The sequence below is a fragment of the Cordyceps militaris genome, assembly GCF_000225605.1.
Source record: "Cordyceps militaris CM01 unplaced genomic scaffold CCM_S00008, whole genome shotgun sequence".
Lineage (NCBI taxonomy): Eukaryota > Fungi > Ascomycota > Sordariomycetes > Hypocreales > Cordycipitaceae > Cordyceps > Cordyceps militaris.
In genome coordinates, this window is record NW_006271976.1 from 738,851 (window position 1) to 752,129 (window position 13,279).

Genomic DNA, 13,279 nt, shown 5'->3' on the forward strand with positions numbered 1-13,279 from the left:
ATGTAATGACATTCTGGCATTCCTTGTGTCTTTAGAATCTCAACGTCAGCCACGCCGTGCTCTCCGTCCCATCCAGCCACATTCCTACAACTCATCACGATGATTCCCATCACTACACTCAAACATCATCGTGACTTGGCTTCACATGGCTTATTGCAGCTGAAAATTGTATTGCCTAGTCCGGCTAACTGTAGTACTTATTACTCATTTGTCTCGTCCTTGCACCACCCCCCGTATCCCTTAAATCTTGGAGTACTTCTTGAAAGCGCTCAGCAGACCGCCAGTCGAGGTATCGTGGCCCTGGCCGTTTCCAGACTCATCAATCTCCTTGAGAATCTTCTTGGCCAGAGACTTGCCCAGCTCGACACCCCACTGGTCAAAGCTGTTGATGTCCCAGATGGCACCCTCAGTAAACGTCAGGTGCTCGTAGTAGACAATCAGAGCACCCAGCTCGCCGGGTCCGATGCTACCACCAACCAAGATGGAAGTGGTAGGGCGGTTGCCCAAGAAGCGCTTGTGAGGAACGAGGTCGCCGGTAGTACCCTCAGCCTGAACCTCTTCTTCCGTCTTGCCGACCATCAAGGCCTCAGCCTGGGCAAGGTAGTTGGAGGCGAGCATCTTCTGGTGCAAGTTATGCGAGACAGGGTTGTGTGACTGAGCAGCCAGGATGAAGTCGGTAGGAATCAGCTTGGTACCTTGGTGAACAAGCTGGAAGAACGAGTGCTGCGCGTTGGTGCAAGGTTCACCAAACACAATGGGGCCTGTCTTGTTAGCTTGTGAGCATCAACAAGTGGCAAGATCCTGAGCTTACCAGTAGTATACTTGACAGCGGAGCCATCAGAAGAGATGGATTTACCGTTGGACTCCATGGAGAGCTGCTGGAGGTAGGCGGGGAAGCGGTGCAAATACTGGTCAAAACTGTCATGTATTAGCGCTTTCCTCTGGCAAAATTAGCCACTACTTACGGAGCAACGAGATGAGTCTGAGCCTGGAAGAAGTCGGAGTACCAGACACTCAGGAGACCACCAAGAAGGGGAATGTTCTCCTTGAGAGGAGTCTCCTTGAAGTGCTTATCCATGGCATGGGCGCCGCTGAGGAACTTGTGGAAGTTGTCGTAGCCAATGAACAGAGCAACGCTCAGGCCAATGGCGCTCCAGACTGAGTAGCGGCCGCCGACCCAGCTCTCAAAGCCAAACATGTTCTTGCTATCAATACCGAACTTGGTAACCTCGGCCTCGTTGGTCGACAGAGCGACAAAGTGTTTGGCAATCTCGCCCTTGTTGTCAGTCTTTTCGAGGAACCACGTCTTGGCCGTGTTGGCATTGGTAGTCGTCTCAGCAGTGGTAAAGGTCTTTGAGGCAATGAGAAACAGGGTCGTCTCGGGGTCCGAATTGGCGAGGGCTTCAGTGATGTGGGTGCCGTCAATGTTGGAGACGAAGTGAAGGGTCATGTCCTTGGCGCCGTAGTGCTTGAGCGCCTCAGTCACCATGACAGGGCCACTACACAAATTAAAACATGTCCAGTTTAAAACACTTTGAAAGGCGACTTACAGGTCGGAACCACCAATGCCAATGTTGACAATAGTAGTCAGCTTCTTTCCAGTGAAGCCGGTCCATTCACCGCTGCGAATCCGCTCGGAAAACTCCTTCATGTGCTTCAGGACGTCGTTGACGCCACCGGGCACATCCATGACGTCCTGGCCGTCAACCTTCATCTCCCATCCGCTAACATTGCGCAGGGCGGGGTGAAAGACGGCGCGGTTCTCGGTAAAGTTGACCTTGTCGCCACGGAAGAGGGCATCGCGCTTGCGCTCGACGCCGGCCTGCTCGGCAAGCTTGACGAGGAGGTCGAGGGTCTCATCGGTCAAAAAGTTCTTGGAAAAGTCAAAGAGAATATCGGCCGAAGTGCCGGGGGCCTTGAATGTGCGAGTGAAGCGGTTGAAACGTTCGGGGTCTGAGGCAAAGGCCTCCTTGAGGACAAAGGACTTGCTGATGGTGTCGCGGTGAGCATTGAGCTCCGACCAGGCGGGAAGGGTGTTAGCCGGCGCCATGATTTCGAAGATGCGTAGTGCTGCGTGAACAAGAAATGCCGCAAGATGAGGAAAAGTTTGTGCTTTGAGTGGGCTGGATCGGGACGACTCCTTCGGCAGGTTCGGAGAATCGCGTTTGTTGGGAAGCTTCGGGGAATGTGCCTTGCAGTGGGCAAGTAGCTTGTTAGCAGAGAACAGTCGAGCACGGAAAAGCAAGAAATTGGAGAATACGGAAAGAGGTGAGATGTTTCGAGGAATTTCGGAGAATATCTACACAAGTTTCTAGGGAAACAAGGTGTAGAGGATGACCAATTGCTGAATACCAGGTGGGATGGATGACGGAAGCATCATCAATCAAAGCTTGAGACGATGGAGGGGCAACCGGAGGAGGGGGCGGGGCAGCCAGCCTCAGAGTCGCCCCAGACCCTGCGGCACTCATTTTGCGACATACCTGGAACTAAAAGTCAAGACTGCCAAGCTCGAGTATCGGATGAGGTTTGCGCGGTTATTTAGGTATATGTAAGAACAAAAGCCGAGTGACGGGGCAACGGAGATGGAGCTCATGATGAAATACCGCAACGCAGACTACCAGTTGAGAGCTGCTGCGGGGCCGCCTTTCTTGGAAGAGCCGCAAAAGGCAGCCCCGCCGCCCGGGGTTGGACGGGACGTTGCTGTAGATGATATTTACTCAAGAATTGTTTTTTTTTTCAATCGGTTTTATGAAAGAAAACGGTAGAACTGCCCATTGCCTCCAATTTCTTTCCGATGAGGTGCTCGAGATCAACAAAACGAAGGCTCCGGTCTGTCGCAGGCACTACCCGGCAATCCAGTCAGCATCGTGGGCCAAACAAGGGCAATGTGACGTGACATCCGGGATAAAAAGAACGAGCCCAGACAGTAAGCATTAGAAATTTTAAGAAATATACGGAATACAGTAGGTATAGGTGATATTACAAGAAAAAGAGAATACAAAGAGTATAAGCTTAGGCAGGCGTAGAGCTACCTGCTTGACAGCATCAGGAGTGATTCCACAGCTGCTTTTCGACGTCGTGAGAGGTTCTCATAATTGCCTCTATCGGCTACGACGCGTGGTAACAGCTCACAATCAACCGCTCGCATACAGTGATTGGTGGCGGTTATTGCAACGAATCGCACTCGAATCTTAAAAGGCATCCATGCCAAGATTTCAACTGCAATGAGCACATATAGGTCTGGTCTACAGATCCATTCCGAGTACAGCAGTGGTTGAATCCATAAACTCAAAATAATACACCAAGGAAATGCTAGTTTCTACTTATATCTCTCGCCGGAAGCAGCATGCTGATACGCTTGCCTTCACCATTGAATCGTCTCGTCTGACATGAGGTGCCAAATTGTCCATCATGTCAAGCGCGCACCATCAAAAGTAGAAAGATCTGCTCAGCAGACCCGCTGAGACAAACAAAGAAAAGACCATAAACGCCTAGAATTTTCATTTGCCAGTTTCGCCCATTGCAAAAATCACAATGCCAATATCATCTCTTTATCTTCTACTCATGCTCGGGGATACTACCCACAAAAGAAGGACCCCTAACGCTGCCGCCGCCATCGTGCAATCCGGCAATCGGCCTGTTGTAGCTGAACCCAGTAAACTGGTTCTGCATCGTCTGGGAGAGCGGCTGGCCCTCAACATACGAGTCTGCCGGTGTCTCCGAAGTGAACTCTGGGTCAAAGTTGATGACATCTAACGGATCGCGCTGCGAGGAGTTGGCAATGTGAAAACAACAGAAGTTACCGACATTTTCACTTACCACAGTGGGTTTGAAAGTAGGCTCGTACTTGCGCTGCAGCAACTTGCGCCAATCTATGGCGTGGAAGAACGGATGTGCCTTGATTTCAGCAGAGCCGTTAGCTCCAAGTCGCTGCTTTGGGTCGCGGTTGAGCAGCTTGGCGAGCAGGTCCTTGGCGGCCGGTGGCACAATTTCGGGAAAGTGCAGTGGTTCGGCCAGGATCTTGCGGTACATTTCATTCGTATTCTCGTCATAGTACGGCGGCAGACCCGTCAACATCTCGTAAAGCAAAACACCCAACGTCCACCAGTCAACCGTCTTGTTGTAGCCTTGGCCCATGAGTAGTTCCGGCGCGAGATACTCGGGAGTGCCGCAGAATGTGTTTGTTCGATCCTCATCCTTCATGTCAAGCTTGCAAAGTCCAAAGTCGCACAGCGCAATATGGCCTTGGTAGTCAAGAAGAATGTTTTCAGGTTTGAGGTCGCGATAGATGACACTAAATCCATGCAGGCACTCGAGGGCGCACAGCAATTCAGCCGTATAGAATCGCGCCCGGTTCACGTCGAATCGTCCGTCCTTTTGGAGATGGTAGAAGAGCTCACCACCATTAACAAATGCCAAGACAAAGTACAGCTTCTCCGGCGACTGGAAACTGAACTTGAGGGGGACAATGAAAGGATTGTTAATCTGCGCCAACACGGATCGTTCGGCTAGGGTATGCGCAACTTCGGATCGCGAAATGATGTGCGCCTTTCGAATTGTTTTGAGGGCATAAATCCGATTGGTATCCTTTTTGCGGACCTGCATGACCTTGCCGAAACTGCCCTTGCCGACGACCTTGAGCAGTTCAAAGTCCTCAATCTTGAGCTTACCAACTCGGGTTTCCACGTATTCGACGCCAACCTTGATTCTGCCAGAGCCAAACTGAACGTTGACCCATTCGACACCACTGTGGCCCTCAGTATTCTGCTTCTGAGCATACTCAGCGGCTGCCTTTTCACGGTCCTTCTTGCTGAGCTTGGGATCTTCCACAAATGGCTGTCGTTCCTCAAACTTGGGGTTGATACGAGCTACGCCCAGGAAAATGTCCTGGCTGCGTCCTGCGCCTGGCGAAGCATTCGGATTGCGCAAATACAGGTGGATGACGAGCTCTGTGACACGGGATACGTCAAACTTGTACTGAGTGTTGCCACCTGCCCAGAGAGGATTCTCAGGGTTTCCCTGAACAGAACTGACAAAAACTTGGACCTTGTCGAAATCGATGAGAGCGTAGGGCATATATTTTCCTGATATTCGGCCGTGGACTGAAGGAATGCCGGAGAAGCCGCCAGCAGACGAATGAGGTCGGTTTGATCCATTAGTGGCCAGGGATCCCGCCATTCGTTGGGACCCAGGTCTGACAGAGCCTGCAGCCGTTGCATTGCTCGTTGACAAGGAGCCTTGGTGCTGTGAGGTGAACGTGTTTCGGTGCTCTTCGGGGAGAGCGAATCCCTGGCCCTCGTGGAGGGTGACAACTAGAATACCAGGCTTTGGCGGTTTTACGACGGGAGCCTGAACCATGCCTGTGGCAGAAACTACAGGTTCGGGTTCGAATTAGCCTGTGAAACAAAACTTCGGGGTTTGCGGGTGTTGAGTGCGACATACCGGCATCATTCTCGGGAATGGGGGCTTCCAGCCCAGGGCTAGGCTGGCCCTTTTCCTCTTTTTCTGTTATAGTTGAGGTCGAAGCAGATCGGGAAAATGGGCTCAGAGTGCCCAGGTGCGTCTCCTTGAGCTCTAAACGAGTTGTCAGCACATCATTCAGCAGCAGGCGCTGTCCAATAGGACCACAGCCGGGAACGCTGTGCCGGACTGGAGAAGGGGGTCGAAACGTACTCTTGGTGAGTTTCCACGACATTGCCATTTGTCGCGGAACCTGTGAGGTATTCTGGGTTGACGGATGCTATTGGTGTAGGAAAGGGTGCGGGCGTGGAAGCGTCGGGACGCGAGAAGAGACGCGGGGAAGGCGTATGCGATATTTCTAGTGGTGGCGAATTGGCATGGAGATCGATTCAGGGTTGTAGAGTCGTGGCTAGACAAGAGGAGGATTAAACCAGGCACTGGCGGGCGAGGAAAAGGGAAAGGTGGTGGTGGATGCAGGTCGGCAACCCCGCAGGCGGATAGGAATAGCGGCCCAAGGTTTCTGCGTGCCGCGGATTGTATTGTTGAGATCAGAGCGAGAGCTGTGAAGAGAGGGAGATTGGGATGTAGGAGTAAGCAGCGGGGAGAATCAGCGGACCTTGGGCAATAAAAGAGTTGGGAAAGACAAAAATAGATATCAGGCGAGAGGATGCTAAAGGGGTGAGGCGAGACTGGTGGAGGGCCAAGCACAGCAATGATGTGGACATCACGGGCCTGGAAGGCTGGAAGCCAGGAAGGGCTGGTTTATTAGATTGTGCTATCGCCGGGCGCGCTGCGCCCGGGCTGGGCTGGGCTGGGGAGGTTCGGGCTCGGGGCTGTGCACACAGTAGTAGTAGCGCTGTGCAGCGCATGGTGGCTTGTACCTGGGTACCTCGAATACAGTGGGAGAAATGGCGCCAGCTTTCAGCTGCAGCCGCTGTAGCAGATACCCGAGGGAGCATAAACGTGGCGCTGGCCAAAGTTAGTTACGATGAAGACGCAAGGCCCAAAGCAGAAGCCGCACTGTGCGTCATGTCATCAGTGGCCATTGACAAACCTAACGAACGGGGTATCGAGCCACAGTGTCAATCAGACTCCACGTACTGTGCCAACACCATGCCCACCAACAAGCTCCAAGCCGGGGTGATAGACATGACCCGGACATCGGTGGCCGATTATTGGTGACCGCAATGTCACACCGTAAAACATGTAAAACAGTGATGGTAGTGTCGAAATGTCTTGTCCTGACGGAATGCCTGGTTGGTTCACCAAAAACCCATACCCTGTACCTTTGTGAATTTGGTTTACATACCATGTTGGACTCTAGACCTTGACATCCGCCGAAGAAATGTTGAAGACCTGGCAATGGATCAAAAGTTAGCTAGCTGATTGAGAGAAAGTCATTTATTCGGCCGATTTACATTACCCAAACAATCATGGCACCCGGTCCGAATTGGGGGACCAAAACAAACAAACAAAGGATAGTTATAATATCTCGTAAGCTGTCATGCGTTGTATGACATGTATTTGTATTCAATCAATAGTACCCGGTTATGTAGTTGCATTAATTCCTTCTCCTCTACCGATAGGGCTGTGGCAGCACTATCCATTCTTCGTCAAACTGAATTAATCAAAAAGCATATAGATACACAGCCTCAAACACTCAAAGAGCTACAATAGAGAAACGCAATTGACAGTAGCCATCTTACAAGAAGCTCTCATCATTGTGTTTCTCAGTGTAAGTGTATACTAGGTGGTTGGTGCCTAAGAATTTAGGCACAAATTCTGCGCCGCCCGGAGCTCTAGTTGGCCACATTTTCGAAATCGTGTCGCCAAATCCATTGTGTGCATCAGCAACGCATATCTGCGCTGTTTCAGTTTTCTTTAATTTTTCATTTCAATTGCCAAGCTTCCTTACAGCACCAGCACCCAAAACTAACCAATCTTTTACTGTCCGTCTCATGGTCGTGACCTGTACTCTTGTCCACGCCTCCTAGCCCGCCAACCCCACTATCAGGGGATCCTCCACGCCGCCTTTCCACGTTGACAACTTACCTCTACAACGCCGCGAGCACCGGATAGATACCGTCAACATGAAGCTCGACGTCAAGGTACGTTCATACTTTACCATGTATTGTTCGACATGCAGTCCTGCCGCACCGCTGGCCGACAAGCTTGGCCCTCCTCTCAGGCGCAATCTGGCCTCGCCCCCTCGCGACGGCACCTCCCAGCTGTCGAATTGAAACTAACGGGGATACATCTGTAGCGCCAGCTCTACACCCGTAGCGACCGAGTCAAGGGCATCGATTTTCATCCTCACGAGCCTTGGGTGCTCACGACTCTATACAATGGTACAGTCACACGTCAAGCTGTCACCGACGATCCACTGACCTAGCCCAGGCAACGTCAACATCACGTCCTACGAGACTCAACAGGTCGTCAAGACCTTTGAGATGACCGATGTTCCTGTCCGTGCTGGTAGATTCATTGCTCGCAAGAACTGGATTGTTTGCGGCTCCGATGACTTTCAGCTTCGTGTCTACAACTATAACACGTCGGAGAAGATTACCTCTTTCGAAGCCCACCCCGACTATATCAGAGCCATTGTTGTCCACCCGACGCAGCCATTCGTCCTAACCGCCTCCGATGATATGACTATTAAGCTATGGGACTGGGAAAAGGGCTGGAAGTGCGTGCGTGTCTTTGAGGGCCACAGCCACTACATTCTGTCGCTGGCCATCAACCCCAAGGACACCAACACCTTTGCCTCTGCCTGTCTGGACAGAACTGTCAAGATCTGGAACCTCGGCTCTCCTCACGCCAACTTCACCCTCGAAGCGCACGAGACCAAGGGTGTTAATCATGTCGATTATTACCCCCACTCCGACAAGCCGTATCTCCTCACAACCTCTGATGACCGAACCATCAAGATCTGGGACTACACGACAAAGTCGCTCATTGCGACGCTTGAAGGCCACACACACAACGTATCGTTTGCTGTTTACCACCCTGAGCTCCCCGTAATTGTCTCCGGGTCGGAAGATGGCACCCTGCGAGTCTGGCATGCCAACACCTACCGTTTCGAGACGTCTCTGAACTACAGTATGGAGCGCGCGTGGTGTGTCTCCTCACAAAAAGGACAGCAATGCATTGCTGCTGGTTTTGATGACGGTGTCGTGGTTGTTAAGCTTGGTCGTGAGGAACCTGCAGTGTCGATGGATGCTTCTGGCAAGCTTATCTGGGCTAAGCACAACGAGGTTGTTTCTTCGATTATCAAGGGCGGTTAGTAACAAGAACAATGCGGGTGGCTGAACCCATTTACTAATTGAAGCTAGACTCTGAAACCGAGGATAACGATCCTATTTCACTGCCGACCAAGGACCTCGGAACCTGCGAAGTCTACCCCCAGACTTTGATCCACTCGCCGAACGGACGTTTTGTTGCCGTTTGCGGCGATGGCGAATACATCATCTATACTGCCCTGGCATGGCGTAACAAAGCGTTCGGTTCCGCCCTCGACTTTGTCTGGGCTTCCAAGGAGAACAGCAATGATTTTGCTATTCGCGAGACGCCGACGACTGTTAAAATTTACAAGAACTTTTCCGAAAAGTCTGGTGGTCTTGATGTTGGATTCCAAGCCGATGGCTTGACCGGTGGTGTTCTTCTTGGTGTTATTGGACAGGGCGGTATCTCTTTCTTTGATTGGGCCACCGGCGGCCTTGTTCGCAGAATCGAGGTTGAGCCCAAGCACGTTTACTGGTCCGAGAGCGGCGAGCTTGTTACCATCGCTTGCGAGGACACCTTTTACGTCCTCCGGTTCTCCCGAGAAAACTATACTGAGGCCGTCCAGGCTGGCGACGTCGACGATGACGGTGTGGAGGCCGCTTTCGAAGTCATTACTGACATTAGCGAGACGTGAGTTAACTTCCACGACCAGCACGGCGATTTCTAACAGCGAATAGTGTACGCACCGGTGAATGGGTCGGAGACTGTTTCATTTACACGAATAGCACCAACCGACTAAATTACCTAGTCGGCGACCAGACCTACACGGTCTCACACTTCGACAAGGCCATGTACGTCTTGGGTTATATCCAGAGAGACTCGAGAATCTACCTCGCGGACAAGGATGTCAATGTCACATCGTTTGGTCTGTCGCTACCCGTCCTCGAGTACCAAACTCTTGTTCTACGCGAGGATATGGAAACTGCCGCCGAACTGCTACCCACCATTCCCAGCGACCAGCTGAACAAGATTGCGCGGTTTCTTGAGGGACAGGGCCACAAGGAACTCGCCCTGGAAGTTGCCACGGACCCCGAACACAAGTTTGATCTTGCTCTCGGCCTGAACCAGCTTGACATTGCTTTGGAGCTTGCTCGTGCCGCCGATACTGAGCATAAATGGAAGACGGTCGGTGACGCGGCCCTTGCCGCTTGGGATGTTGCTTTGGCTGCCGAGTGCTTCACGCAGGCCAAAGACATTGGATCTCTATTACTACTCCACTCGTCCACCGGTGACCGCGACGGTCTGGCGAAGCTGGCCGCGCAAGCTGAGGAGAGAGCGGCTAACAATGTTGCCTTTTCGTGTTACTGGCTGCTGGGAGATGTGCAAAAGTGCCAGAGTATCCTGGCGAAGACAGAGCGATACGCCGAGTCGGTACTATTTACACAAACGTATAAGCCCAGCCTGACACCGGGCGCCGTCACAGCGTGGAAGGAAAACTTGGAAAAATCCAAGAAAGGTCGTGTCGCCAAGCTCATTGGTCTCCCCGGCGAAGACGACGACCTTTTCCCCGAGTGGGATGCCTGGTTGAAGCTGGAGTCCGAGGGTGGCTCCTCGATTGACGTCGCGGCTGCGGCAGTAAATGGGCACGAGGAAGTGGACGAGGAAGCGGAAGAGGTGGAGGCGGAAGCCGGGGAGGAGGGGGAGGAGGAGGAGGAAGCAGAAGAAGAAGAGGATGAGGAGGAGGATGAGGAGGATGAGTAGAAGGATGATATAGAGGCCTGAATTTTGTGTTAGAAAAAGCAAGAGGGTATATGCTTGGGTGTACTGCCAAAAAATGTGACTACAAGTATGGGGGACTGGGCTGACGATCATGCAAGATGGGTGTTACCGGTAGAGAGGTTAGAAAAGGACTATAGTTTCTGACTCTCAGTAGCTTAATGGCATTTCGGTTTACGTGTGATGGCGAGGCAAATACGTGCATGTTCGCTGAAAGTGGCGTCTGGTTGGGAGATGTGGGTGATCTGGCGGGATCAGAGCAAGTCCAAAATTGCACCAACCACTGCTCGTCCACGTATCCCGTGGAGGGAAGTGACGTCGTTTGACGCACTAATAATCAGCTAGGTGGTCAAAAAAGAAAAGGCACCCATGGCACCGCCTCTCTGGATGTTTGTAGCATGGAGCTGTCCTCACCCAACTGCCTACCTAGCAGCTGAGACGGACCAGTCGGGGGTTTGTGGTGCGCCCCGCCAAAAAATACGACCCCGCGGAGAAGCTCCCCAGCTAGGGACATAGGTACAACCGTACCTACGTCGGAAGCTATCAAACACGACAGCTTCAACCTCCCTTACACTTTCCGTAATACCCATTCTCTATTTACTGCAAGCGACTTGCCCGTCTACTCTGCTTCACCTTGTCTTGATAGAAATTCACAAAGCGGTTTTACCCGCCTGAATAAATACCCCGCCCGGGGCGGCGCTGAAACTCAACCCTTGCTCACCACCACCCACACACACGTACGCAACAACTTGTCACCGTCGTCACTTCACCCCCCCAAGCAAACGCAGCGAAAACAAAAAAGGAAAAGAGACCGCCCACCACCCATGGAGCTGCTCGATCCCGCCACCGGCAAGGCGCTGCCGCCCGATGCCATCCAGCGCGTGCTCTTCCTCGCCAGCAATGTGCACGTCTACTCGATCCCGCCCATGGCGTCGATGCGCGGCCACAATGCGGCGTCGTGGACCGCGGACCCCGCGCGGGAGATTTTTGCCGCCCGGATGCGCGTCGTCGAGACATCCTACGACCAGTCCCCCGCCGCCTCCGCCTCCTCCTCTCAGCAGCTCAAGACCGACATTGTCCTGGAAGACCCTCGCACCGGGCAGCTCTTTGCCGCCTGCCCGTACGCGGACCCCGCGGCCGTCGAGCCCGCCGTCGACAGCGCCCGCTTCTTTGCGCTGACGGTGCGCGACGAGGCCGGCCGCAAGGCCGTGCTGGGCATCGGCTTCGAGGAGCGCCCGGAAGCGTTCGACTTTGCCGTGGCGCTGCAGGAGGCGCGCAAGGCTCTCGGCTGGGAGGCCGGCGAGCAAGGCGGCGGGAAGCCGGAGGAGAGGAAGAAGAAGGAGGCGCTGCCGGCAAAGGACTACAGCCTCAAGGAGGGAGAGACGATTACGATTAATATCGGGGGCAAGTTTGGACGGAGGAGACAGCAGCAGCAGGAGCAGGAGGGCAAGAGCTTGCAGTCCTTTGCGCTGCCGCCGCCACCGCCGCCGTCGTCGTCGAGTCGGCCGGAAGCAGGCGGTGGCAGCAGCAGTCTGGGCGGTGGCAGCGGTGGTGCTGGTTTTGCGCTGCCGCCGCCGCCGAGCGCGCAAGATGTCAAGTCGAAGCGCAAGTCGCTCATGGAAATGGGCTTTGACGATGGCCAATTCGGAGAATTCGCCTAACGCTGGGTGACTTTGGTTTCGGATATGCCATGAGGCGACTACCACTTATATCATTCGGAAAAACAAAAACGAAAAAAAAAAACCCCCCCATCTCTAGAAACAACAAACATTACAATAGGTTTGGTTTTCAGCGTGGCACGCGATGGCATAATGTTACACACAAGTCTTTGGGAAGTAATGAAGAGGAAAGAAAAAGAACAAGTGTTATAATATTATATATGCATTACAGTAAAAAAAGGCATAAAAAAAAAGAACATTGCTCCTTTTATGCCTCTGGCCATGTAAACTGCATCGCCGGTAGACTGAACCTGTTGGGGCGAAGCTTGCAGGACTCTCGACCGGTCGCCTCGGCGCAGTCGTGGGCACCGCTGCCGGCCTCCTCGTCGTCCTGCGACGGCGGCGTATCGTCCTGTACGTAGTAGTAGTCGAGGGTTCCCATCTCGGGCTCCTCCCCGCTGCACTCCTGGTACGGCGGCGGCAGCAGGCTCTCGTCCTCTTGGACCGGCGGCGGCCTCCTCGGCGTCGTCGGCGACTGGAGCCGGGCGGCGTTGTCGCTCTCTTCGGGCACGGTCTCGAGGTAGTCCGAGGTCAGACATCGGGGCGGGGGCGGGCGGGTCAGCGGCGGTGCTGCCGCGTACGAGGGCGTCGGCTCGGCCGTGTACACGGGCGGCACGGGCAGTCGGACGGAGCTCGCGGCGCTGCAGTCGGACGAGGTGAAGCTCGGGCAGGGCGTGACTGGAGCGGCGGCACCGCGGCCGGAGCCCTCGTCGTCGTCTGGCTCGCCCACGTCCTCGGCCATGACGACGACGACGTCCGGCTCGGGGTTCTGCTGGGCGGCGATGCGCGCGCGCTCCCAGGTGTCCCTGCTGGTCTGCTCCAGGTAGAGCTCGCCCATGCGGCAGAAGATGGCGCGCTCCTGCTCCGAGGCCTCGTCGAGCTTGCAGCGCAGCAGGTTCTGGAGCTTGCGCAGGCGGCGGCGCGTCTTGCCCTCGGCGCCGCGGCCGAGCTGCGCCTGCGCGGCCGAGTACTCCCTGATCAGGCCCTCGATCCGCTGCGTCTTCTGCTGCAGGTGCGTCGCCAGGTAGGCCTGCTCGTGGTAGATTTCCTCGTAGGGCCGCGGCGCGAGGAGGCAGTGCGCGCGCGAGGTCCGGCGGCGGGCG

The 13,279-nt window shown here is 54.1% G+C and overlaps 4 protein-coding genes across 4 annotated transcripts; 2 read left to right on the forward strand and 2 right to left on the reverse strand.

Moving 5' to 3' along the window:
- Positions 1–240: 240 nt before the first annotated feature.
- Positions 241–2,050, reverse strand: CCM_09292 (glucose-6-phosphate isomerase; the record flags this gene model as incomplete). The annotated part of the gene is made up of 4 exons (XM_006674426.1): positions 241–761; positions 812–918; positions 966–1,499; positions 1,551–2,050. 4 exons carry the CDS (start codon positions 2,048–2,050, stop codon positions 241–243), a joined length of 1,662 nt encoding a protein of 553 aa, XP_006674489.1.
- Positions 2,051–2,736: 686 nt separating this feature from the next.
- Positions 2,737–6,772, reverse strand: CCM_09293 (serine/threonine-protein kinase; the record flags this gene model as incomplete). The annotated part of the gene is given in 9 exon segments (XM_006674427.1): positions 2,737–2,843; positions 3,133–3,190; positions 3,586–3,765; positions 3,820–5,372; positions 5,443–5,572; positions 5,674–6,020; positions 6,077–6,293; positions 6,562–6,746; positions 6,766–6,772. 9 exon segments carry the CDS (start codon positions 6,770–6,772, stop codon positions 2,737–2,739), a joined length of 2,784 nt encoding a protein of 927 aa, XP_006674490.1.
- A 778-nt stretch (positions 6,773–7,550) lies between these two features.
- CCM_09294 (coatomer beta' subunit) lies at positions 7,551–10,443 on the forward strand (the record flags this gene model as incomplete). Its single annotated transcript, XM_006674428.1, has 5 exons — positions 7,551–7,568; positions 7,724–7,808; positions 7,858–8,739; positions 8,793–9,372; positions 9,420–10,443. The coding sequence occupies 5 exons, from the start codon at positions 7,551–7,553 to the stop codon at positions 10,441–10,443; spliced, it is 2,589 nt and encodes an 862-aa protein (XP_006674491.1).
- An 839-nt stretch (positions 10,444–11,282) lies between these two features.
- On the forward strand, positions 11,283–12,119 carry CCM_09295 (adaptin ear-binding coat-associated protein 2; the record flags this gene model as incomplete). The annotated part of the gene is made up of 1 exon (XM_006674429.1): positions 11,283–12,119. The coding sequence occupies one exon, from the start codon at positions 11,283–11,285 to the stop codon at positions 12,117–12,119; it is 837 nt and encodes a 278-aa protein (XP_006674492.1).
- Between the last annotated feature and the right edge of the window lie 1,160 nt (positions 12,120–13,279).